The sequence below is a fragment of the Homarus americanus genome, unplaced genomic scaffold (genome assembly GCF_018991925.1).
Source record: "Homarus americanus isolate GMGI-L3 unplaced genomic scaffold, GMGI_Hamer_2.0 scaffold24694, whole genome shotgun sequence".
NCBI classification, from domain to species: Eukaryota; Metazoa; Arthropoda; class Malacostraca; order Decapoda; family Nephropidae; genus Homarus; species Homarus americanus.
Window position 1 is genome coordinate 8,019,108 of NW_024732780.1, and position 27,943 is coordinate 8,047,050.

Here is a 27,943-nt window from a genome sequence, read left to right on the forward strand (position 1 = left end):
CCTCACACTGTGACATCACACACTCCACCATTGTCTTCACACTGACATCACACACTCCACCATTGTCCTCACACTGACATCACACACACTCCACCATTGTCCTCACACTGTGACATCACACACTCCACCATTGTCTTCACACTGACATCACACACTCCACCATTGTCCTCACACTGTGACATCACACACTCCACCATTGTCCTCACACTGTGACATCACACACTCCACCATTGTCCTCACAGACATCACACACTCCACCATTGTCCTCACACTGTGACATCACACACTCCACCATTGTCTTCACACTGACATCACACACTCCACCATTGTCCTCACACTGTGACATCAAACACTACCAGCTGTGCAACACACATGGGTGTGAGGTTTGGACTCAACATTTAATACACTGTACAGTATATGTGTTGATTTTTACAAGTGTTTCCTTCCAGGTGAGAAGAGTGAAGTAGTTCATCACTGAGTACACAAACGCCCTTTATTGACTGTATCTTGTCGAGTTTTTTATATTCTTTGGAACATGTTATACAGTAGATAGAACAGTGCCCATCACAATGTTCTTGTCTTAACCCTCACACCACACTTACTGTACATGATACAGGTCATCTCTTTCTGACTGGTTGTGGTTGTACGACCAAATTTGTGTACTGTACTGTATCACTACACGTTAGGAACCCAGATCCTTTTTAGTAAATCCTCTTAACAATTTCTATTTCAAGCAATAAAGTTATAAAAAACACAAACCAATATACTGTATCCATTTTATATACAAAAATCTACAATACTCATCATTAAAAAATATGTTTGTGAATCTGCCAGAAGGATATCAAATCAAAATATATCTTATTGAAACATCTAGAGCCAGGGAAGAGTAGATGAAGAATGGACTGAACACTGACTGGAGGGAGAAAGTAGTGATAAAAGGCTTCAATGTGCAGTTCGGTTAACAGTTGAGGTAACAGCCTAGGAAAGGGTTGGGACACTTGAGTTATGATTTTGAAATGGAGATGTGGGCAGGAGACTGTGATAGGTCAGGAAGAAGTAATGAACAGTTACCAGTACATTTATACTGCCAACAGAATAAATGTAATAAAAACAAATAAAAATGGTAAATAATTCAAACATCTTTCTTGTTGTCAGAAGTGTGGTTTGTACTAGATTAGTCACTGTATGTACTGCTTAATGTGAACTAAATAGCTTATTTTTTTTAATAGTCTCTGCAGTATCCAATTGATCCATCTGACTTCGACATTGTTAACCAACTAATATAGTTTTTGTCTTGTTTATTCTGGGGCTTGAGAGGTGGCCAAATGTAGAATGTGGCAGCCTGGTTGACCGAGCATTAGATGAGACGACCAAATGCAGGATGGGATGACAGCCACATGTACAATAGGGTAACTGCACACTTATGGCCATATAGAATATGATGTAGTAGCCATAACTGGAGTCTCACTGAACTTTTGAGCCACTCATTGATCCACACTTTTTAATGTCAAAGATTAGTTATCAGTTTAAAATATTCAGATGAAAATAACACAATTCCCTCCACCAACACTGAGAGCTACTCAGTCCATTATGATCTTAAAGAACAACTAGAGTACAAAGGAAAACACATTTTCTAAGTTTAAAGTCTTGTATCAATAATGGACTTGCATGACAAAACCATCAGAGACATAACTACAGTACTGTAATCTTTTAAAGCCTAAAATAAGGGGCAAGCTGAGGATAAAATCAAAGACTTGGCCAAGTGCTGTAAACTTGCCAAAGGAGAAGACAATAGCATTTTATTGTAAAATATCTTGTACGTAATTTTAAACTACAATCATTAAAGATATCCACCAACTAGTTACCGGTACTTAAATTAAGACAAGTACTACAATGGTTTTGAGGACAATAGTTCTACCTTCAATGGCAACTAAACAATTCTTAGATGAAGTGTATGAGATGACAATGAAAACTCAAGAGCAAGAGTGCAGTAATTTCTTAAGATGCCCTAAAACTACTGGATATGATCACTAACTTATTCTGCAAACAAAACAGTGCTTCCAGAATTGTTGCTGTCTGAAGTGTCTTCCGGAGTTGAACGATCAGAAACTTGGCCTCCAAACGTTAAATACAGAACTTGTGGGAAGGGTACAACTTTCATATCAACTGCCATATCTTGCATTATATCAGCCAGACTCAAACTAGGTGTTGCTCCATCTGAAAATATAAATTAATTACGAGTATGTGTTCACTTATACACAATATGATTTAACTGTGCCTCTGCCTACAATAACCTAACCCTGCCAAAAGTTCTGATGCTGTTTATAGAAATGTGTAAAGATATTGAAGAATTACCACACTTACTGAATGAGCTACAGATGTATTGACACATTATTTCACCATTATAAAACTTGGTCCAGGGACATAATAGATAAATAATTACATACCTATATAAACATAACTTCACTCAGACCTAATACATGTATAAGTATAGCACTGTTTAATGACATCATGAGCGTTAAGTTGTATGATGCATGTTTAATATATGTATGGTACTGTATATATTTTATGCATGATATATGACACACACCATTCATTTTTACTAAAACCTTTTCTTTCGTTACTGTCTCTTCTTCCAACTAAGACACTCACTCTACCTGGCACTCATGAGATAATGATGATGACACAGTATTAATAATAATAGGAGATGCACCACTTCTCCATATGACTGTTGTCTTTACAGGGAGAGAAGAGTGACCATCAAATAAATTTCTTAAAATACCAAGAACTATGACAGAACCCTCAAGCACTACTGTACTATAGCACCAGCAGCTGCTATAAAAAGTACCATGACTAGGATTTTTGTTTACTAAATGATCAATAAGGTCAAATGCCCCTTATACATAAAAAAGCCATAAGCAGCTTCTTGAAAGTCTCAACTGAGTCCAGCTGCTTCAGGTAGACATAACTAACTGTATAATGGAGGCATTGGGTGTGAAAAAGATCCAACAGCAAGAGAACACGACACACAAGAAGGCAACATGAATCACCACCACCACACTTGAGCTAACAAGCAGAGGTAAGAGAAGTTCATCCAAGTATTGTGTCAGCCAAGTTCACAGATCAAAGTGAGTCTTGTTAGATGATACAGTACTGTAGGGTAAAGTGAAGGTAAGAATTATTGTGGTGGGTCACAGTCGAGTCAAGAAAATACTAACAACAACAGTCAGCTCTGCAACTGTTAAGAGTCATGGGATCAATACTTGCTGAGCCACCATGTACTGTACTGTATCACAGTAGGTGAAGGTTTAAAAGAATAAATAAATAACATTAAAACCAGAGTCAGCTTCTGCATCTCAATTTGTGGACATGTTAGGAAGATAAAAATAGTTTTAGTAAGCACTAACCTATATGACTGGCTTTTACTCTGTATGGGAGGATGTCTCGAGGATAAAAGTCAAGGGTGAACTCATACGTTATTTCCTCATCCTCATTCTGTAAAAGAGACAAAGAATTAAAACACAAAAATGTACTGAAACTTTTATATACTAAAAGCTGGCTAACACTTGAGTGTATGAAGAAGCCAACAACAAAGACACAACTGTGAACCTTAAGTGTCACTGATGGTGTGCAGTACAGTATACTGTACTGTACAGTACTTTACACACAAGTGAGTGAAAAACTACATTAACCTTATCTATACTTTGTAGTTATGAGCAATCATTAAGGATCACCAGAAGATTAGGCACCCCAGCACACCTAGCCAGATGACTAATCACCCTAATGCCACCTTGGGGGTGGGGTGGGGGTTGGGCTAGATGAGTGTATATAATCATCTGGAGAATTTTGCTAAGGTGCCTCATTCTATCCAAACTAAGATTAATACCAAGATCAGTTTCTGTTCTAGAGAAGGCATCAAAGTCTCCTGAATGAATACTGTACTGTACACTTATGTGAAGTAACATACTGTATGACTTAACAGTATGGGAACACTGTACAGTACCTTTACTTCCACCATGAAGGAGAGGAAGGTACATCCCTGGTTGTGGTACACCTGCATCTTGTTCAGGAACTCTGCTTTCTGTTAAGGCAAGTCAAAATTTTTAGCTGCAACCATCACTTATTGAGAGACAGGGTTAAGATACTTCATTCTATACATACTGTGCTGTATACATATATTTTTTGTCTAATTCTGGGAGTGAATGAAACAAGAATGACCAAAAACTATTCATACCACAGGTCTTGGCTGCTTGTCAAAAAGCTCTCTTGACAAAATTGATCAGGAATCACACAAATAAATGCTGAACATCCACCCCAGAGAAAAAGTACTGTTCTAAATAATGCCAGCAACACAAAGGTTTGGTTTAAATAAAATAAGCATGATACAGAACCATGTTTCCTAATACTGCACAACTGGAAAATATAAACTGTTGTACTGTACAGTACTGTACCACATACAAGTACAGTCCACAATCAAACTTGCTAGAGGGCTGATGATGATGTATCTCTAATTAGATTATTTTTTGGTGAAAATTTAGATACAGTATATTTAATAGTACAGTATATACAAGTTTACAGGCAAAAAAGATATAGAATTTGATATATATTGAGTCAACATGAGCAACAATATATTTCCTCTGACAGTGTTGTTACATTTCTCGAGCACTACAAGTACTGTGCACTGAATACCTTCAAATACAAATTTTGCCACAAACCAAGCAGAGTGGAAGACTTACCCTAAGATAACCTCATAGATCTACACCTAAGCTTAGACTGATGCAAAAACAGCCAGAGTCCACAAGCTGTACTGTATCTGAACTGCTGGAAACAAATGTCCCAAAAACCTAGTATGTTCCCAAGAAGACAAAGAGATGCAACCAAAATTTCACCTCCCCAGTGTATGTGTGAACTGTACAGTACGCAACTGAGTCCGGGGACAGTAACCCTTCAGTCTAACACATACTATACCTGCAAAGTAACAATTTGATCTTGGCGTAAATACAGGGCATTTGTGTACTGAGTGATGGCTGTGATGAACTTCTTCACACCTTCATTCTTCTCACCTGCAAGGAAACACTTGTAAAAATCAACACATATACTGTACAGTGTATTTAATTTTGAGTCCAAACCTCACACACCCAAGGATGAACTGTTTACTCTGGTGAATACTGTACTTGAGTGCAAAACAGTACACCATTTATTTGTGTAAATTGTAGAGATACAAGAAATGTAGAATGATCAGTTACTCCATGTTCCTGTACCAGTGTTTAATTTTTATTTTTAAATGTTTCTAAACTGGATCTTTTCTTTACTGCTAGTAATAGTCTCAACATCCGCTAGTACTACAGTATTCTTCATTAACATCTTTCATCCTGGCTCCTATACTGTCTGTCCAACTATTTAGGTGAAATTAAATGACACTATTTAGTTGTAAAACCATTCTTCATGAGTGGACTTTATACTGTATACACTAGTACTATATACTGTATGAACAATAAAGGAGCAACTTTCACCATTCTTCAGGTACTCCTCCTCACATCCAGCAACTGCCACAGTGTCTGGCATGTTGTGATGACCAACTCTGGAGAAAACAAAAGTTTAATAATAATGTATATTGTATATGTAAAATGTATACAGTTAACCCTCACTTTACGCGGTCCCACATTCCGCGTTTCCACGTTTACGCGGTGCCCTGCCGGAACCCAGGATGCTCACATTCCGCGGTGCGTGTACCCCTTTACGCGGAGAGCGGCTGGCGAGCCGAGCCATTTTTGGATCCAAACCTCCCGCCATCCGCCATGTTGTGTAAGCGGCGCGAACATGGTGCGCACAAGGTCGCCCAGTCATCAAAACATTACCAGTTCTTCACCCGCCACCCACCACAGCCGGCCCAAGTCAGTGATAGTGATAATTATGGTGAGGATATGGACTTATATGGACTTTGGGGAGTTTGACAAAGAGGCCCTGCAAGCCTCTGTGGTGGATAGTGATACAATTGATACAAGTGACACAGGTGAGGGCCAATAATCTGCCCTCTGCCTCGGAACCAACCGCCCATCCCCGTGTGCCCAGCCATTTTTTCTACTAATGTAAGTGTTAAAAAACCTAATATTATTGATATTTCTCTTAATTATTAATTGTGTGTGCATACCATCATAAAGTTAAGATAATATTTTTACTACAACATAGTTGTGTGTCGTCAAAAAGTGGAGTTTGGGGATCGGCCCGGACTCCATTTCAATTAATCCCATATGTTATGTTATTCACTTTACGCGTTTCTCACTTTACGCGGGACCCTCCGGGTTACATTAACCGCGTAAAGTGAGGGTTAACTGTAGATGTGTCTTGTTAGGTTTATTCATAAAATAAACTATCCACTTGAACAGTTCACACAAATAACTTCCCTCACTGGACACCAACACAACTGAGCACTCACCTGTAAGTGTTGTCAGCACCTTTAGTGAGTAATATTAAAAGCGTCGAGTATTGAGACTTGAAGGAAGGTCGTAAAAATTTCAGCAGCAGATTTCCTTCAGCTGTCATGTACGCTGCAGTGGTCTCTGGCAGAAGGAATGCACTATATTAGGGAACAGTGTTAGAGAACAGACTTCTAATAACTTACAGCACGGCAAACCAACAGTGACTTTGGAGAGGAGAATATCCCTGTAATAAAAAGACAAAAAAAGGTGTGATGAATTTTATTATTTACTTTGTTTGTGTAATAAGAGAAGAGGTTACTAATATGTGAGTTTTAGGCTGTAATATAAGACAGGGTCCACAAGGAGTATTTTTTATTTAGGAAATGTTTTATTTCTCTTTTACTACCTAGTGTTTTATATACAGTAGCTAAAAAAGGTATCTGACAGGGTGGGTCTGATGACTTCCAAAAATTATACGTACAACTCGTGATGTCTCGGGAGGGTTGGTATGCCTGTCTTCACCCACTGCCACTCAGTATCCAACATGGGATGAGTTGTCATATAGGAATAAAATAAATGGTTAAGAGATTACTATCACACAGTATAAGGAGACAACACACATATCCCAATACCTATCGTCTGTGGTCTCATATTGTTCCACACAGAGTATGCACAGATACTATTTTTTAGCTACTGTACAGTACTGTGTATACTGGTATATTAAGGACATACTGTATCTTATACCTGTATATTGTACAGCACAGTACAGTATATGATTGGTGTACTGTTTACTGTACTCATACAATATATGCTGAACATGCCCCCATGGTTGCCCTCATGTAATATGATCATTAAGCACACTAATGCTACACCCCCAGCCTAAGGAGTTTACTCATCAGTTGAAATAAGTTGGGACTTATCTTTAAACAATCTGAGAAATATCATCATATACAACTGACTGATGACAGAATGTGATGTACAGTATAGCCAGGAATGAGAAAGTAGTACATGACATTATTACCATGGAAGGAGTAAGCCTGCAACTGGGTAGACAGTTGACAGTACTCCTTTAAGATGCCTTGGTGCTCTATGGTCATGGGCGCAGTGGAGGGGAGGGACAACATGAGGTCCTCAAGTTCAGTACTTGATGAGGTCTCCAGTATTTGAAGCCACTCATCAGCCTCCAAAGCACTCTTCTCTATTTCATTCTTAAGGTCTTCTTTTACTTGCATTAAATGTCTGGAAGTAGGTAATATATAAAAACAAATGTACTATAATTATATAATTCTCGGTATAAATACATCTGCAATGGGTTGATGGGGACGGCTCCAGGTACCAGAATAAATACACATCAATAAAGCCTTAATAAGAAGGTAATGAAGGTAGTTGCAGATAATACATTAGCTGAAATGATAAGAGTGGCCAAGGTTAAGCCAAAACCCCTCATTATCTCTTTATTCAATGGAAGGATGAACACAGATCTGTTTGGGTCAATATATTAGATGGAATTCTGATGGGGGAAGAAGGAAGATACAAGTGTCAAATGAAGAAAACAATGTACAGAAACTCCATTTGAAAGATTAGGGTCTGACACAATACGTCCTCCTGGAAGATACGTAACTAGAGCCTTAACGATAGTGGACAACACAAACCAACTAAACTGAACCTAACTTAACCTACCTTAATGATATCAGGTTATTCAATGATCAGGTTAAGTTATTAAGGTCAAAAAAGTAATAATTAATAAGATAGCAGTCCCCATCTTAACCTACATCATAAGATACACCCATGGAGTCATCTCAAGATTAGCCCCAGCTTATTTCACCTTAAAATTAACCAATAATGTTAACCTAATACCTCCTAGGCAACACCAAGGTGTTAATCATCAGGTGAAATAAGCTGGGGTGGCAAATCTTCAGGTGTTCCCCAACATATAGGTACAGTAGAGTGCAGTAAGTAAGCCACAGTACCATACCTCAGCCTTGCCATGCGGTCATCATCGTCCATGAGGAACGCGGTGTCATTAGAAATCTTCCCCGAGGGCAGCTTCAGCAGACGAGCCTCCATCATTACTGCCCTTACAATTTTTCACAATGTCTAAATCTGAAAATTAAACACCAAAACGACCATAAGTACAGACCTTCTGATATCCCAAAAATTAAAAGAATAAAACATGTGTACTGCCAGGTAAAAATACATTAGTGTTCAACATGAAAAAATTACCAAAATAGGCTTAGGAAAACTGTACTGCATATCCTCGTCGCCTTAGGGGAGATGTAATCAGTATTTGAGGTAAGAAAGACATAATATAATGGAGAAAACAATTTGTAAGTTGCTAGTACCACAGACCCTTGTTCCAGAGTATTACCGCCCCATGAAATTCAAAGTTCCCTTCTAACCCCTTCAGTACGGGACACAACTTTTAATATTCTATCAATCCGACGACACAATTTTATTCATCAGAGTCCGTACACAAGGGGGTAAGTGAAAAATGTTATACTTTATGACAGTTGCACAAGTTAACCAACAACTTGAAGAGAGTTATATATATATATTAAAGACATATTCTTATCTACAGCCCCAACATGGAAAGGTACAAGTTTCCGTCCCGCATATGTAAACAACAGCACACTACAACTTACCAGCTATTGCTACAATATATGAATCATTGGACACAAAATTAACAAACCTAACCTAACCTAACCTAACCAACCAACCACCCTAGTGCTATTTGGGGGTTAGATTAACATAGTGATTGGTCTTTATCAGGTGATCCTCTACATCTTGAGTGACGTGTTGTGTGCACCTCAACTGTCTGTGTGAGTGACGTATTGTGTGCACCTCAACTGTCTGTGTGAGTGACGTGTTGTGTGCACCTCAACTGTCTATGTGAGTGACGTATTGTGTGCACCTCAACTGTCTATGTGAGTGACGTATTGTGTGCACCTCAACTGTCTATGTGAGTAACGTATTGTGTGCACCTCAACTGTCTATGTGAGTAACGTATTGTGTGCACCTCAACTGTCTATGTATATCATGACTCACTATAAATATGCATCACGATTTTACTGATCAAATAACTATCTAACTATCTATCTAACTATCTATCTAACTACCTAACTGTCTATCTAACTACCCACCTGTCTCCTCCTCACTACTATATGTAAACAGTTGAATTAGACGGTAAACAAGAGAGCATTGTCCTGCGTCTCCTCTTATTTCCTCTTATTTCCTCATTTATTAGGCCTAAATACATAGATTTTTGTAGTAATATTATTTTATTTGTTTTATATTTCTTCCTTATAGTATTTGCTGTTTATAATGGACCACTTGTGTTTAGTGTTTGCTGTTTATAATAGATCACTTGTGTTTAGTGTTTGCTGTTTATAATGACCATAGTGGTTACTGCTTTTATGGACTTTTTTTGTAGAATGTTTGTTACTTATATTATCTTTTCTGTTGTGTGTTTGGTGCTTACAATACACTGGTAAAATCCAATGGTCTTTAATTTATTGTTCCTGTAATGTTGATTTTCCTGCTTAAATACAGAACTCATTCATGCAATTTCCAAACTGGAGATTTTTTGTTGGTATTATTTTCTTGTGGTAGTTAAGGAAAAAAGAATAAGTTACCAAAATAGTATATTGGTGTGTGGAAAATCCTGCCCAAAAAGTTCACTGTATTACATGGTAGAAATTATGAGAAAAAGTTGTCTTCAGTATAATCATGATGGAGCTACAGTAACATGTTATAAAACTCTCAATGGTCATCATTGCCATTTTAGTTCGTCTTTATACTTGAATATTTGAGTACAGTACAGTACAGTACAGTACAGTACTTTTTTACTTTTAACCTCTTCACCACTGATCGGCTTGTAAGCTGATTGGGCAATTGGTCATGTACTGGGCATGCACCGGCTCCTGAATGTATCTGAACCTGCTCCAGTGTTGGTCAAGTCTGGTCTTGAAACAGCTCACACTCAGTGCCGTCACAACACTTTCTGGCAGATTGTTCCAAGAGTTTACAACTCTCACCAAAAAACTTACACCTCACAGTTTTCTGGGCTTGTGGCTTCTTCAACCTTGAGCTGTGACCCCTTGTGGGGGGGACGTCCGCCAGCTCCAGTTATAGACACTCGACTGAGTAGTGCCCTTTGAGATGTTTATATACCCCAATTAGGTTCCCCCTTGCCAGTCTGTAGTTTAAGCTAGGCAATTTCAGGCGCTCCAATCTCTCAGGGTAGCTGAGGTGTCGTAGTGCAGGCACCAGTCTGGTGGCCCTCCTTTGGACATTTTCAAGCAACTGACAGTCCCTAGCATATCTCGGGGACCAGACGGGGTGACAGTACTCCAGACGGGGAAGCACTTCACTCTTGAAGATCATTACGAGGGACGGACCGTCTAGATATCTGAACGACCGTCTTATAAGACCTAATAATTTAGTTGCCTGATTCACCTTCTTCTCACAATGACCCAAGAACTTCAGCTCATTGTCAACATACACACCTGGGTCCTTTTTGCATTCAGTCTCAATTATTGCAGTTACTTATAGTACAGTACAGTACAGTACAGTACAGTGCTGTACAAGGGAAAGTTACTGTGTTCTTTTTCCAAAGACTTTGTATTACATAACTTGTGCATACAGCATAATTATATACAGCACAATACTGTATAGAAAATATAAATTAGTTTGTAGTTTGTTATACTGTACTGTGCTTCTATAAGAAGATTAAACTGAGAAAAAGTTATCAGTGTTATTTACTTCATTTTACTTTAAAGTACTGTATGTACAACATAAGTCTTTCTTAATATTATCACAAGTAATGAAAACTTCTCTAAAAGAAAAGAAAAATCTTTATCTCACTTTCAACATACGTACAGTATTTTTACAACATATGTAAACATTAATTAATGTTCTATTTGCAGCTAGTATACCAGTAATATTTTCAATACTGCAAAACATAACAAAATCTATTTACAAAATGGCTTTCTACATTATTACAAGAGACATACACTATAAACACAGCACTATACATGTTACAGTGACATAGTACATTACATTTGCTATACTATTACAAGGAATCATAAATCTGTTAACTACAGTACAGTACAAGTGTCCCCCTCTGTTGTCACATCATCACTAAAAACATTAAACAACTACATAAGACTCAGGACTACCTAATACTGTACATGAACCTCACTCATATAAACACCATTAGATCACCTCAAGATCACTTACCCAAGCTTATCTCACCTAAAGATTAACTTCCTTCATATACCTGGGGGAGGGTTAGGTAAGTATTGGGTTACATTGGCTTAGATAAGTATTAGATTAGTGTTAGGTTAAGTTAGCATTGGTTAGGTTAGTGTTTGGTTACATTAGGTTGGATTATCTTCAGGTGATATCATTAATTACTGTATACAACTTGAAAATCTAACCAGAAATACAAAGATACTTACAGTACTAAAATACAGTACATGTACTTTTTTGTTCTACTATAAATGAATTTTGTATTATCCTACAGATAAAAATTGGACAGACAGACACACACTCAGAGACCTACAGACAGATATATACAGTACACAGTAGACCCTAAACTGTACTGTATATGTACCAAGGGCAAAAAGATGATCCTGTACAGTACTCTTGTATGGGTGCACTTGGCTGGCTTAGTACAGTACCCCATCACTAATACTAAACAGTAAATCCAAACAAACTACTGTTAGACTAAAATCAGTAACAATAGGTAAACAACAAAGAAATAATAGTTGTTGTTTGAATGAATGAATACATGAATAGATAAACAACATGGTAAGTTATAACAATAAACAATGGATAATTTTAATAAGAAAAAGTTAAATAATATTAATTCAGGAGGTAATGAATGATATATTTACTGTACATCATAATGACATGACAATAAATGAGGCACTATTAATTTTAATGAAAAGGGAATAATAATTTAATAGCAATAGAATTTGGACACTAATGAATAGATGAATAATATTATACGTAAATGATGATGGTATAAGGCAGCCTGGTGGTGGTGTTCATGAACGTGCACTGTTGGCTCTTGTTCATTTACACTGTACTCGTATACTGTACAGCAAAGGTCTTTAGTCTTCAATATTACAATCTAGTATCATTTAGCCTCATAAAAGAGCATGTGAGCATCTGGGTTGAAGAAAACATCCTGGGTGTTGGCTCTACTGAACTGGGCATCACTGAAGTAGTACCAACCCTTACTGGTGGATGATTTAATCTTGCAGAAGGCTGTGTAGTGGCCAGAGGTCATGGAGCCTTGGTGACCACACACGGCATACAGGTTGTAAGATGGACTGTCGGGAATTGGAAATAAATGAAGGAAAACATTCGAATGACCCGAGAGAACCTATTGTATGCCTCCTGTCGGCTGGATAAAAATTTATATAAGAATGTTAAATGAATCAGTTGTCATAATGGATAGTTAACCTACAATGATGGCTAATTAAATCCAAGATATCTGTATAAACCTCATAGAATAAATCACTGGATATATTAACACAGTAGCTCCCATATAACTAACAACAGATGAGGAGTTGTTGATATTAAACATTGCATTATATATGAACTGTACTGTACAGTTTGGCCATCTACCAGAAACTGTGATGAAAAACTTTGATCAATCACATTCTTATTTTGAATACATCAGTACTTAAGGTCCCTAATATTATATGATCATTAATATCAGGCCATCCACACTGGGCCATGACCTTAATATGAGGCCATCCACACTGTGCCATAACCTTAATATGAGGCCATCTACACTGGGCCACGGCCTTAATATACAGTATTACAATAGTCGGAGAGACACACCTATACCTTACCTGTGGTTGTCTTTGGTGTAAGGGTGGAGGGAAAGGTCACACTCAGGGTAGGTCACCAGGGTCTTGTGACTTGACTTGGTGTCCTCGTTCACCCTGTATGAGGGAGAGGTGATTGGTCACTCATCACATAGCTGTAGCACATATACAAATACATACATACATACATTCTTACATATATATTGTACCTGACAATACATTCAATTATTCATCTCTTCATGCATACATTCATGAATACGTAATATGTTCATGCATACCTACCCAGTACAGTACATACCACCAGATAACTACAATCTGTTGTCCAGGTTGTCAAAGACTAAATTATTCTATAATCTTGTTTAATTACCAATTTCAGGGAACAATGATGAAATTTTAAGAACTTTAGTAGATGTGCGGATAACCAGAGGTACTGTACTAGCTCTATGGGGGCACCACAAGGGGCGGAGAATGGCTGAATGACAGACATGTGCTGGATGTTGTTATGATCATGGGTGAGAATATGTCTCTACCCATCTCTCGAAGACGGCCTCCCCAGCTGACTCACGGCAGCACACAACTTTAACTTTTGTTGGGACTCAAATTCATATAAGTGGGGAAGCTTCTCATAAAAAAGGGGGGGAGGGGGAAGCAAGCTTAGGAAATTTATATATAAGTGAATTTTTGTATCTTAAACGTTTGTTAAGCAAGGGATACCTTTACACATGCATGCATACGTTATTATACTGTACATGTGCAGAACTGCACATGTGTATTTACTTATACAGTAATTATACACACATACACATTTAATTAACATGTACCCTATCAAACCATAAAAACACTCTAAGGGACAAGTGTATGTTCAGTACACACACCTCACTGTAAACATGTTCACAGCCTTAGAGTGTGTCATACTTAATCCATAATAAGACAATAAAAATCATGAAGTATTACTCTGAGGGAGGGACGGCCCCAAACTGTAGTCAAGAGAATAAAACTGTTTCTTGTGTAAGAACAGAGAGCTAACAAACCTGTTAATGTATAGCAGCAGCAGGCGTGGAGGGCTGGTGATAACAGAGTGTTGGAGACACATGTGTTCCTCCCCGCAGTAGTCACACTCCCACACTATATCCTGCTGCCGGTAGTACTGCTTCAGCAGCTCCTGTGCCACACAATAATGACCTCAATGACTAACAGTAGTAGTTGTACTCCTGTGCCACACAGTACTCAACTGGGTGACCTGTACAGTACAGTTCAGTATACCTGTACAAGTGTTGTTTTTGGAAGCTTATCCAGGATCATCAGTACCACTATGGTTGTACACCACAGGTAAAGTGTTGTCATTACTCTTTTCAGTTCACATTAATGTTACATTAGATTGTGACATAAACAAATACAATAACATTACACACACACATCATTGCGTCTTATTTAATACAGTACTGTACAGTACTGTATTACAAAGATACTGTATTGCATAAATGTTTTTTTTTTATGAATTACTTTGTGAAATATTAAAAAATATAATTCCTTCTTTTGGTTCACCTGAAAGTTGCAAACATCTCAAGACAACAACAACAACAATAAAAATACTAAATAATCACAACTTACATTGAGACTGTATTGTTTCTTGGTGTTGACATAGAGAGTGAGGTTAGAGAAGCTCTCCTCCGAGTGACAGATGACCTGACCGTTCCTGCCACACACGATGGAGTTGTGTTGGCAGCCGTAGAACAACTCCGAGATGAAGGACCGAAGCATTGGTCTACCTCTGTTGTTCCTCAACATCTCCTCCTCCTCCTCCTTATTGCTGGTCACCACCTCCTGTGTTAATAATATACTGTACAGTATGTGTATGTAACTGCACACGTACAATCAAAGACAAAAGTCGTGTCGCGGTTTTGTCCGAAAATAAAATATAACTCGTGAAACATTATGAGAGCCCCCTACCACAAGGCAGGGCGCACCAATAGTTTTAGCCCTTCGGCATATGTTTTCACCAAATTTCACAACACGACTTTTGTCTTTCATTGTACACATACAGTACTTATAAACAAGCATACATCACCACATACATAAGTTACCCATCCAGAAATTAGCTCATCTTGTATGTACAGTAAAGAAATAATTTTAAGCTTAGAAGAACCAGTGTCCCTTATGCTCAATATATTTACTTATCTGCTAAGAGAACATACTTGGCCCAGGTCCAGGTGGAGCCACTCTAGCACTTGGGTGAGGAAGTCATGTGCCTCCTTTTGTTGGTCATCCAAGAAGAGGTCGTCCAGCCTACCAGCCAGCTCCTGCGAGGGGACAAGAGGGCAATAATCAGGGAAGAGAGAGGGAGAGAATGTGGTTTCCTCCCTCAGGGCTTCCCAGGTTCACCAAAATGATAAAAAAGGTAACAGTCAGGATTGTTAAACTGTCAGGGAGAGAAAAAATATAACTATTTTCACTGGCAACTAACGGTATGTGTCATTAACACCGTGAAGCATTCATTTGTGTTCATACATCTCCAGGTAGAGGAAAATTTAAAGTACAACTCCTTAAAAAGCTAAGGTCTAAATTGTTAGAGATCCACAAAGATAAATTTTTCCATAACAGGTGATGTGAGAATGTCCCAGGTAGACCCCTTCAGTTATGGCACAAAAATGGTAGCCTCTAAGGCAGTGACTGTAAACTTCTTGAAACTGATGTATTCTCTTACCCCCAGTTAAAGGGGACATATAACTCATAAACTTTGAGAATCTGGGTTCTGGGAGTCTAGTGTTAAAGGTCTTACATAGGGTATTGGTGCGTGCTGTACTGCAGAGAAGGGTGCCGGCCTGTACATCCAGATCTTCCTTCTCTTGTGGGACAATAATGTATGATGAGTCTGGACATATCCCAGACCTGTGTAAATGTACTGCATTATACTCCTCAGGGATAATGTGAAGATTAGGCACCTCAACTTAATTAACCTTAAGATCATCCACCTTAATACTAACCTAACCTAACCTAACCTAACCTAACCCCCTAGGGAGTGTTAGGGTGTTTAATCATTAGATGAAATAAGCTGAGGTACAGTCAACAAAAAAATTTCTGCACCTTTACACAGAACACCAGAACACAGGTTTTATATGTATTCCTGTTAATTTCTCTGTATTAACTATATGTGATCGACAGACTATACCATATTGGTTATATAATGCATCACACAATCAGAAGTACTGTACTAACCTTACCAAATGAACATGGCCTCAGTCAGTGAATGTTGTGAAGGCCGTCAAACCCAGAGGTGCAGAACATTGTTGTTGTTGACTGTAGCTAATGATCACTCTTCAGACCTAACAAGGCACTCTACCTCTCACCATGAGGATACTATGTGTTCACTGAAGCTAAAAGATCAAGTTCTCACCTTTAGGTTCTGGAGATGATCTTTGATATTGTCGCCCGTCCACATGGCTCTGATGACCCGCTCATAAGCCTTTGCCACCCGACCATCATGAGCAGCGGTCTCGTCAATCTCCTTACTGTGAACATATGTGTTAAACTACAAGACAGTGATAGAGAAGAAGAGAGAGTAAGAGTACAAAAATAAATATTATCAAGAAGAATTGGAAGAATCTTCATATTATTATACTCAGCCAAAGATTCACACAAATTAATCTGCAGTACAGTACTACACAGTTACCTGTATTTGCCAGTGATAAAGTGCTGGGTAAGCAAGTGTGTGTGGTAGAGGCACTGTAGGACACTGTTGATGTAGCAAGTATTGCCCAGATTTGGCAACCCTGATATCCGGAGGTCCTGTTGACATGTTAGGGTGACAAGTTACAGTACAGTGCCTGAGATTATATGGTGACTGACAGTGACATGATGCTGTTGGGAGATACATGACAGATATTTACATCAGCTAAAACAGTTAACAACAGTGGCTTGACACTGTGAACAGGGAATAAGTTATGTGGTCAGATGTTTACATATATATACTGTATACAATTCAAATTATGAGTTTAATAAATAAACACATGTTATTACATAGTACTGTACTGTACTGTATAAGGAAAGACAGAGGTGATTTGAGCAATGTACGATTGACTTCAGACAAGTGATTTTTTGTGTGCCCATGTCATGGTCACGTTGACTGCTGATCTATTTAACTAATGATTCTTATTAAACTCCACGCCCGCAAAACATGAGTGAGTCCGCGACCCCTAGAAGGAGCGTGTTTACCCCCGCGATCTCTCCCAGTAAGCCCCGCCTTTGTGAAGACAGTTATCAATACGTTGTTTATTCCACTTTCTCCTGGGAAGCTCAATCTTGAATTAGTCTGTGTAAATCAACCCAAGTAATTCGCCAGACCTTTGTCAATTGAGGGTCATCTTTGAATGAGTAACAGTTAGTTTGTTTGTGATTATTGTCATTGCGTGAGTAGCGATCACTGACAACTCAGGGGTATATAAACTCAAGATGGCCAGGGAGAGCGTACCCTGACGCTGCCCCGTTTGTCTCCAGGTATGTTCCGTGTTCCCTAGCCATTCAGTTAATTCAGTCAATTGTAGTGAATATCAGTGTTCATGATTTAACAGTTGAATTGTCATTCACCCAGTGTAGAAGTAATATAACGTAAATACGTCGGTCGTCTAGACAAGAGAGTTTGTTGGTGTTGTCATGTTTCTCAGTCCCCTGACGCTGCCCCGTTTGTCTCCAGATCCTATTGTGATTCTTGAATCGCTCTACCATCCAACAACGGCCTCGGATGTATTAGATGTCCAGCCGGGATCATATATGAGAAGATGGCACCGATGTGGCCTGATTAATGTGCCCCACGGCTTCGTTGGGCCGACCCCAGACCCGCCATGTGTCTGGCTACCCCACAATAACAAAGGTCGTGGGCCCTAGTGTTCTGCCCTGGGTTACTCCTTGGAAGTGAATGTCCAGAGAGTGTTGTAACATGTATGTGAGGGATAATTAGTTGGAAATAATTATCCCATGTTGGGTAGTGGACCCCTGCATATACTAGTGTCATTGTTTACGTATATGTTGAATATAATCTACAAGAGTGCCATGTAATGTATCACCAGTAATGCTCAGGCCACTGCAATAGTAATTAATCCTGAGTAAGAGTAAGAACTAAGAGAAGTAAGTAAGATGAGGGTGGTGTAGAAAAAGAGAGGGAACCGGCCCCCTCACATTGGTGGGAAGCCCAGGAACCCACCCCCTCACATTGGTGGCAGCCCAAAAACCCGCCCCCTCACACCCAGACACCATACACATGCTGACCAATATCCTCAAGCAATAACTCCCACATGTAATGACTCAGTACAGTATTACTACAGTACAGTATATTGATTATCACCACAAACAAAATACTGTACTACTTTACCTCAATGTCTGGAGACATTTCTCTGCCCTTGAAGAGTATCGTTTGCTCCTCAGCTCCCAAGAACTCAGTGAAATTAGTTAGTGAATCTGTGTCCTCACTGTTATTCTGCCACCTTCCTTGTCCTTCATTCTTCTGTTGCAACATTACATGTACTGTAGTGCATCAGTTTATAATACTACTACTACTACTACTGCTACTACTACAGGGTACTACTAATATTACTACTATTACTACTAATAACAATAATACATAACAACAATGACAGTGGCTTCTTCCATGATACACATCAGGAAGGAATGAACACACCACAACATACAGCACAATATCTCCCCATTGTTCTCTAATACTCACACACCCCAGTACAGTGCGTGAGAAGCAGAGAACACAGTCCACCAACCACTAGTAACTTAAGCAACACAGTAGATAGAGACCAACAACACTTCAACATTCCTACACCAGATTAAGGATTCCTTCAGTTCTACTATAAAACAAACAAAATTCCCTAAGTTTCTGAGGTATTAAAAATAATTCCTTAAGTTTTCTGTTAGTCACCCTAGTGTTATACTGAGAACTTACCAAAAATAAAGAATGAAAACATAGTTTTGACAAATGTCAAATTAAAGTAAACAGTTTTGTTACATCAGAATATAAATGTTGTTAGAGTAAACATATATATACAAAACTTACCCTATGATGAGTCTGTGCCACAGTTATCGGGCCGTTCAATGAGTCCTGTCTGTTACTGAGATAAGAAACTTCAGTTGTTGAGGAGCTGAGTGACGGTGCTTGTCCTTTCTGGGAAGAAGTATGATTGTCAATATTGTGCTTTGTCTTAATTAATCTATTTTAGGAGTTGGTGTCATGAGATATGGATTCTGAACACGTTATTTTATAGCTTTAAGCCTATTCCCTCATTAAGTAAACAGACAAGTAAATGCTGAAAACACTGTAAACATCGCGCAGCCATAATATGATGATACGTCTCTTAGTGGGAAACTTTCGGGCACCGCCACGACTGACCTTCCGACCCCGGGCATGAGTTTTATTCTTCCCCCGAGGTGCAGCGAGCATATCCAGGCTTGCTGTTGGTGTACCGATACTTCCACTGGACAGTCTATTAGGTGTACTGGTGTCTCTAGTCTGCATACCAGTACTTACATTTAATGCATCTGTGCTTATATTCAGCATACCCGTATTTCTGGTCAGTGTGCCAATACCCTGGAGGTCCATTTCATCCTGTAGTCAAGGGATTGATTTTATTTGTAACTTATCACAGCAAAGATCAATAAAGAAAACTTAAATTAACAACAGTGAATAATCAGTAAAGAAGAATGTGCTTGTGTGTGACTACTACAGTAATCAATATGGTCAGCTGAATAATCTAGGGGTGGATGCTAACACAGTATAGTAACTAAGGGACAAACTCAACAGCAGGTCAGCAGTACTCACATGCACACGTAGTTGATCCAGGGCCAATTGGTCCTGCTTCTGTCGACTGTGTACACTTAAACGTTTTACAACAGGAATGTGGCGTAGCTGTGGGAGAGTACAGTACAATGTGTAAGAAATAGTGATGATGAACAGTAAATCAAAAGATAATTAGATACTGTAGTGTACAGTACAGTACAGTACACTGTATAAATGAAACAATAATACAGTACTGTTTTTTAAGTACCTGTACAATGCTTCAATGGCTGAGGTTCTTTACTCATTTGTCAGCAAATGATGAAGGAATAAACTTTAATAACACAGATATAAACAATGAAAGACAAATATGATGTCTGATTATGACTGAGGGGACGGACAGAAGGGGTGACACGTGACATTGTTTATTTGTCCATAGTTGACAGTTCAATGTTTGTCTTTATTCAGTTTAACCAGACTCTTGAATCACTGATACAGTAGAGTACACAACAGTTATGTTAAGACCACTGAGGCTTTGGGTTTGAAGTTAAACTCACACTTACTCAGGCATTTCTGAACCATCCTCAGCTATGTAAGAGCCTCATTTTCCAACTCATTTCTCACCAGCCTACACACCCAATTAGGGTGGAGGGGAGGACCCAGGTTACCCAATAGTCTTTTGATATAAGATTGTATATCACAATTAAATCCTTTATTTATGAACTCCAGGTCCTTATTGAGTGATCTGTGGGATATAAAACATTTTCTCAATGTTTAGCTAACAAATAAAATCATCCAATCAAAGTGAGTCTGATGGTAACAGCAACATTGTGGGACAGTCTGTTCAACTGCCAGCTGCTTCACCAGTTCTGCTTAATGTATAGATCCTGGACATGAATTGTGACATCTCATAACATCACCTGCCCACCTGATCCCGCACTGTACTGGTTTTTGTCACACTGACCTCCAGAATAAACTAAGTACATCTACCAAGACAATCATCAGCATACACACAGACCTTATCACTGGAGAGCCACTGTGCTAGACCAGATTCTCCAACCATGGCAGCATAGTCCTTGGCCTGGTAGCCCATCTCATCCTCAATGTCCTTCTGTAAGCCTTGCTCCTTGACCAGCCACTTGGCCATCTCTTTCTGCTTGTTAGCGGCAGCATAGTGCAGTAGGGTGGAGCCGAGACGATCAATCACCGACGTGAGATTTATTGATTCGTCCCTTATTGATATCTCCAGTGTCTTTATCTGCCCCAACGCTGTGGCCAACTGTAATGGATCCCACCCTGGAAATATAAATACAGTACTGAATATTTTTGTAACAATATTTGTCTGTTCACTGTCACCTGCTGATTTTACCTGCACAAATCCTTGATTTCTTGTTAATGTCTGTATCAAAAAATAAATCCATTCTTTTCATAAATTGTTATACAGGTGTATCATGAGCTTCCTCAGCCAGGGAAGCACTTCTTCTGAGGAAATACTGGAGTACCTGTATTTATATTCATGGATTAGATGTTGCACAACAGAACCCCAGAGACATGAAGGGGTGCACTGACCTCGTGCATCTGGAGCCCTCCAGTCCGCACCACTGTTGTGAAGCTCAGAGATCACCTTACAGTACCGACCACGTCTGATGGCTGTATGCAGGGGAGTGTCTCCTGTGTCAGATGGTGGAGATGAGGGACTCACAGAGGTTGACTATTGATGTTAATATGTTACAGTATACTGTACTGTACTGTACTGTGTTTTAACAACTAATATCTTTAACCATTTATTGTACTGTACAGACTAGTCCTCAATAATGAGAAATTAAGACAGGTAATCTCTGGAATTCTGACAGAGAGAGAGAGAGACTAAACTTTTCAATGAGTTTTTTAAAAATTTTAATTTTTCTTATTAATTCTAGACCTACAATAAGAGAACAGTAAACTATACAGTATTGTAGTATCTGAGCCGAGAAGACCCACCTATGACTCAACAATGTGACCTTTATTAACAAGAAACTTATTGTCTTCTATAATATATTAACAAGATGGTCTCCTGAAGGACGCTGGCCATAAACTCACTAACTTACCTCGGGAGTTTGGAGCGTTGATGTGAACACCACCCAGGAGAAGTTCTCTCAACACCGCCACATTACTCTGCCTCACAGCCTCGTCCACCACCCTCTCTCCTGTTTGTCGGGGGTTCAAAACTCTCTTAAATTACATAAAAAATCAATAGAATAGCAATTTGAATGTCCACAGTAACTTAAAATCCTCCAAATATAAATAGTTATAAAAGTGCGCAGAGAGACGTGCAAGTATGCAAACTCTTACCGTCAAGATTTACGGCAGAGTTGAAGTTGAAATCCCCCTTTCTCAGTTTCCTCACTGTGTCACTGTCACACTTCCACACCGCCTTGAACAGCTGTAGTACAGTTAATAAGGTTAACATTAATACAATTGTGCTGCGTGGTGGGGGTCATTGGTGCAACATAAAACACAAAAATATTTCATATAATTTTGTTCCATAAAAATAGATAAAATAGTTAAATTTTATACAGTACTGAACCAAGTTGGTGAATAAATAACAAATAAATAGAATGATCAACTATGATTGCATAGATACATATTTGGAATGATAACTAGATACTGTAGCTAATTAAAACAATACTCTACACAAATTGCAAGACAAAGGAATTACATACATATTTCACATGTGTTTTACTCACACACACAAATGTCTGGCAGAATTTTCTAAATAATGTACAACAAATTGTAGCTACAGATAACACTATACTGTACTGTACATAAGAGAAACAAGAGTCAGTTATAAACCAAAACTAAATGAATGACTACGATATATTCCACTAAGTCATTCACATACAAAAATTAACAGTAACTACTGTACTGACCCTTAAGATAATACTGCACTGTACCTCTGTATCTTAAGGCCCAGTACTGTACTGTACTGTCGTTAATGTACTAGTGAGTTCTGTGCTTTAATTGAGACTTCTGCAGTTAAAGTCTGTTTATATGTTATAACAAAACCCTTGTTCACTAAATACAACTTATACTTTTTACCTTTATCCTCTTCGCCACTGATTGGTCCATTAGCTGGTAGGGGGGTCGGTCACGTCTCTGTTACGTACTGTACTGGACATGTACTGGCTCCAGTTCTCAAACATATCACAATAAAACTCACCCCAACTTACCATATTTATCTTCAGGTTGTGTATTTCTTTCTCTTGTTCACTGATGATTTGTGTGTATTCTTGGTGGTTTTTGTCGAGTTTTTCTCGTTCCTTGTCCAGGGCAGCTTGTAGAGTTGAGACCTGTGACTCCAGACCCAACTGTGGGGTAAATGGGCAACTAATTATAATGCAAAGAGATCAAAGTATAGTAAACTGGACAGGACATTTGCTGTCCCACACACACACCCACACACCCACACACACACACACACCCACACACACACACACACACACACACACACACACACACACTTGATCACCTAAGCTTTGCTCTCACACATGGATATAGAGAACACAGTTAAAGAAACACTCCACCTATCTTCTATAGTTGTTGTCCAGAATAAGAACAGACTTAGTTTATGATCTTAAAAGACCTTACCTGTTGAAATAAACTTACATAAAACAATAACTCACTTGTTCAGAGATTTATTATAAACAACAGGTAATTATAATAACCTCTGTACTAACATATTAAACTTCTAAGTCATTACACAAAGACCTATAATACACAAGAGGTGTTTTGTTCACTGTCAAACATACAGATACACTGACACACAAAACAGTTCTTTACAGTGATTAAAGACAAAGAGCCACAACCCACCCTGTCATGTTGTAGTTCCCTGATCTTCTGCTGGAGCACAACACACTCTGAGCTGTCCTGGGGCGAGTCCTCTCCTGACGTACCCTCAGTTGGCGTCTCTTGGGTCTCGGAGCCCTGTAGGAGAGGATGTTAGTCGCTAAAATTTGTTTCTGGTGTGGAGGAATCTGGCTTTTCTTACAGTGGTAGAGGCAGTGAGGCGGCACTTAGACTTGAGTCATCTATAAGTCGACCCAGGGTGCCAGGTACAAGGACCTGGCATCACATATACTGTACTGAGAGGTACTACAAGTATAATATTGTACAGTACTATACTAGCTCACACAACAAGCAGGTATGGTTACACTGTACTACAAGTTGGTAAAGCCATGGTTATACTGTATTACATATACTGTACTGTACTGTACTAGCTCACATAACCACAGGACTGTCAGCTCACACTGATAAAACACTGCCACTGTGTTCACATACAACTGAACGACACTTAGTTGCTATGACTCAAATATTCCATACAGGATAGTTAACAGACACAACACACCTTCACCTAGAAGTGATTTAATCAAATATCTTCTCACCAAATAACCTCAACAGACATACCAATACGACTGACTAACACACATACAGTACAGCCTATGATTCTCTAATGACAGTTGTGACTTTATAAGACAATTAACAGATTTTAATTATATTTACAGATATTCAGTTAAAACGAGCTTTCTTTTTCTACTAAACTAATGGAATTTTGAGTGACAGACCTTGAATGAAATGCTGATGACAGAGAGAGCAGGAGTGGTGTTGATCTGTGTTGAGTTGTCTGCTTCTTTCTTCTGTGTTTCTTGATTCAGTGCTTCATTAATTTCTTTTTCTTTCTTTAGTGCTTCCTTCATCTCTCTTTCTTGATTCAGTGCTTCATTAATTTCTTTTTCTCTCTTCAGTGCTTCCTTCATCTCTCTTTCTTGATTCAGTGCTTCCTTCATCTCTCTTTCTTTCTTTGCTGCTTCCTTCATCTCTCCTTCTTTGTTCAGTGCTTCCTTCATCTCTCCTTCCTTCTTTAGTGCTTCCTTCATCTCTCCTTCTTTCTTCTGTGTTTCTTGATTTAGTGCTTCAATCATTTCTTCTTCCTTCTTCCCTGTTTCAATCTCTACTTCTGGAGTCAGTGCTTCCTGCTTTCCATCTCCTTTCTTCTTTACTTCTTTCATTAGTGATTCCATTATTTTTCCTTCCATCTTTTCTATTTTCTTCATCGGTGTTTCTTTCTCTCCTCCTCCTTTCTCTTGTGTTTCCATTTCCTCTGCTTCTGACATCATCTCTCCTCCATTCTTCCCCATTCCCATCTTTATTATCTTTTCCTGAAGTGTTTTCTTCTCTTCTACCTTCTTTACTCTCTCCTCTTTCTCTTCACTCTCCCACCACACTCTTTGAGGGGCCCATTTATTTCCCCCCTTGACATTCTCACCCTTGTCACTATCTCCCTTGTCACTATCTCCCTTGTCACTCTCTCCCATGTAACTCTCTTCCATGTAACTCTCTCCCATGTAACTCTCTTCCTTGTCACTCTCTTCCTTGTCACTCTCTCCCATGTAACTGTCTCCCATGTCACTCTCTCCCTTGTCACTCTCTTCCTTGTCACTCTCTCCCTTCTCTCCCTCTTCACCATTGCCTATTCTCCCTAACTTCATCATCTCCCTTTTTATGTTTTGTGATATAACTTCTTCCATATTTGTCTTTGGGCTGACTGGGTGTATGTCAGTCATCCAATTTCTGTTTACATTAGCAGCTGGCATATCAATCTGCTGAGGTTTGTTTACATCAATCTGCTGAGGTTTGTTTACATCAATCTGCTGAGGTTTGTTTACTTCAATCAGGTGAGGTTTGTTTGCATCATGAAGGTTGTTTACATTAGCACCTGGTACATCAATCAGCTGGGTTTTGCTAAGATCAAGCAGCTGTGTTGTGATAAAATCAATCAATTGACTTTTGTTCATGTCAATCGAGGCAGATCGCTTTACCTCAACGTGTGACGTGACTTTATCATTTTCTCCTCCAGGGGGCATCGTCATTCCTCTTCCAGGGGTCATCATTCCTCCTCCAGAAGTCATCATCGTCATTCCTCCTCCAGAAGTCGTCATGGTCATTCCTCTTCCAGGGGTCGTCATCATTTCTCCTCCAGAAGTCATCATCGTCATTCCTCCTCCAGAAGTCGTCACGGTCATTCCTCCTCCAAGGGTCGTGCTGTTATTTACGGTGAGTGTGTCAGCTGTCACCTCCCCTTGACTCTCAGCATCTCCCCCGACAAGTTTGGATGATCTATCCTTCCCTCTTTTCTTTCTCTCCATCTTCAGGGGTTCTTCCATGTCTCAACCTGTTGGAAAATACTTGGTGACGCCTGGTGTGATATTGAGAACACACAGGTGGTAATATTCTGTTGTCTGGTGTGTAAAATCATCACAGCCGATAATGTACCGTAGTACTGTAATAGTGTGAGAGGTACGGAGTATTCAGATTAAAATAAATGGCAAGTTTCTATTTTAAAAGCATATTATATTGTCACTACTTTCTTCTATATCAAAGTTTTCAATAAATAAACCAAAAGATATTTACAGTACTTGGTAGAGGACATAAAACACATCATATGGCAAGTCAAACACACCGTCTTTCCCACGAACATCTGAACATTTCCACTGACAAATCCTACAAATATGCTAATCTACGTCGAGGATGTGATAAAGTCGACCATTACTGATAACACCACAAGATTACAACACTAAGATAACAGCGAGTGCAAGATGGCCGTGCTATAGTACTGCATGACATAGTTGAAACACCAACCTGTCTCTCTCCATGACAAAATATGTGACCTAAATTCACCAACAACTGACCAGACAGGAACATTTTTTTACATACATGACACACTTTAAATATTTCTGTGATCATACTAATACAGTATACATGTATGTATACTTATTAGATATATCGGGGAAATCTAAAAATCTACAGATTGATAACATCCCAGAAATACTTTTATGTCACGTAAAGACGAACTCTCATCCAGCCATCAACACAACAACTGCTCACAAACTTGAACCAGACTGTGTAGGAACCAGATTTGAACCAGACTGTGTAGGAACCAGACTGTGTAGGACTTTGAAATATGTGACCTCGATTTGTTCTTGACCTCTGACCTATTAGTTACCAAACATGTGCTCGGCCTCAACTAACACTAAACACATCTATCACTTTTCTCCACACCGTGAAGTCAAGCACGGACAGACAGACACACCCACACAAACCCTTCCAACATCTTCTTCAGTCATCAAAATATAAAACTGATACAAGTGAAAGTAAAAATTTTAGTTCAGGGAAAATAAAACCTAAGAGAGAAAACTTAAGTATGGTATAGTACTTCAGGAAATTACCACATGATGAATTATGTTAAGATGGAGACTTCAAGAAACATTACCACTGACACCCATTTGGACTGGAACCTTTTAACAGCACTTTATAATTTGTATATCTAAATCCCTTACTATAAACACAGTGTCAGCACCAGCCCCACCCAATGTTTCCCCTCAACCTACTGACACGATTAGTAGAGTTCTGTCTGATGCTTGATCACCAGCAGTCTGCCTGTAGGGTGTGAGAGAGGGAGGGGGGAAGAATTTGAATGTACTACAGTATGTATATGAGACAAGAAAAAAGAGTTTAAACGTGTTTATATATGTGAGAGAGAGAGAGAGAGAGAGAGAGAGAGAGAGAGAGAGAGAATGATAGCTTTGCCAAAATGTTAAGTGCATATCAGGACCCACTGACTGCAGCTACTCCTTATGTTGCCCAAAAACGACTTTTAACAACAACTCACAATGCTCAGCAGAGTGGAAGGTTAATGAGTACAATGACATTTCATATACCTTCAGTAAAGTGTAAAGAATTACAAATAATTAAGGGTGGATGGCGGATGATAAAAACAACATTAAATGTGCAGCCACATACATCACTTTATCCTTTCACCATTTACATTACGATTATAATGACAAACATAATTTTTCTACCTCGGGATGTAACACCAG

General features: G+C 38.9%; 2 protein-coding genes across 5 annotated transcripts; both read right to left on the reverse strand.

The window, feature by feature from the left end:
- Positions 1-762: 762 nt before the first annotated feature.
- Positions 763-9,623, reverse strand: LOC121869040. Of its 3 annotated transcripts, XR_006089496.1 has the most exons (10): positions 9,560-9,623; positions 8,395-8,522; positions 7,441-7,658; positions 6,437-6,560; positions 5,514-5,581; positions 4,969-5,063; positions 4,004-4,081; positions 3,408-3,495; positions 1,266-2,217; positions 763-1,144 (listed from the first exon to the last, which is right to left on the reverse strand). XR_006089496.1 is itself a non-coding variant. In XM_042370132.1 (9 exons), exons 2-9 carry the CDS (start codon positions 8,487-8,489, stop codon positions 2,036-2,038), a joined length of 948 nt encoding a protein of 315 aa, XP_042226066.1. In that variant the 5' UTR covers positions 8,490-8,522; positions 9,560-9,623; the 3' UTR covers positions 763-2,035. The 3 variants fall into 3 exon arrangements, 2 of the variants coding, with proteins under 2 accessions (XP_042226066.1, XP_042226067.1); XM_042370132.1 differs by having other exon boundaries at positions 763-2,217; XM_042370133.1 differs by having other exon boundaries at positions 763-2,217; positions 9,540-9,568.
- A 1,546-nt stretch (positions 9,624-11,169) lies between these two features.
- Positions 11,170-24,865, reverse strand: LOC121869043 (ubiquitin carboxyl-terminal hydrolase 2-like). 2 transcript variants are annotated; one of them, XM_042370137.1, is made up of 18 exons: positions 24,632-24,865; positions 23,880-23,993; positions 23,240-23,377; positions 22,362-22,452; positions 22,118-22,216; positions 21,600-21,701; positions 21,049-21,326; positions 20,076-20,162; positions 19,647-19,862; positions 19,314-19,421; positions 18,627-18,758; positions 16,932-17,047; positions 16,656-16,770; positions 15,457-15,561; positions 14,873-15,085; positions 14,293-14,423; positions 13,286-13,378; positions 11,170-12,757 (listed from the first exon to the last, which is right to left on the reverse strand). In XM_042370137.1, the coding sequence occupies exons 1-18, from the start codon at positions 24,851-24,853 to the stop codon at positions 12,562-12,564; spliced, it is 2,556 nt and encodes an 851-aa protein (XP_042226071.1). In that variant the 5' UTR covers positions 24,854-24,865; the 3' UTR covers positions 11,170-12,561. The 2 variants fall into 2 exon arrangements, with proteins under 2 accessions (XP_042226071.1, XP_042226072.1); XM_042370138.1 differs by lacking the exon at positions 18,627-18,758.
- Positions 24,866-27,943: the final 3,078 nt, after the last annotated feature.

Bases quoted from the DNA above. Each gene is read 5' to 3' on its own strand.
- LOC121869040 (XM_042370132.1), bottom strand. From the start codon at position 8,489: ATGATGGAGGCTCGTCTGCTGAAGCTGCCCTCGGGGAAGATTTCTAAT. The intron at 7,659-8,394 runs GTATGGTACTGT...ACCTACTTCCAG, and splicing joins GACCGCATGGCAAGGCTGAG to ACATTTAATGCAAGTAAAAG. The intron at 3,496-4,003 runs GTACTGTACAGT...TCTCTTTTACAG, and splicing joins CCTTCATGGTGGAAGTAAAG to AATGAGGATGAGGAAATAAC.
- LOC121869043 (XM_042370137.1), bottom strand. From the start codon at position 24,853: ATGAAGGAAGCACTGAATCAAGAAAGAGAGATGAAGGAAGCACTGAAG. The intron at 21,327-21,599 runs GTCAGTGCACCC...TTATATTTCCAG, and splicing joins GAGGGCTCCAGATGCACGAG to GGTGGGATCCATTACAGTTG. The intron at 19,863-20,075 runs GTGAGTACTGCT...CCTTGACTACAG, and splicing joins TGGATCAACTACGTGTGCAT to GATGAAATGGACCTCCAGGG.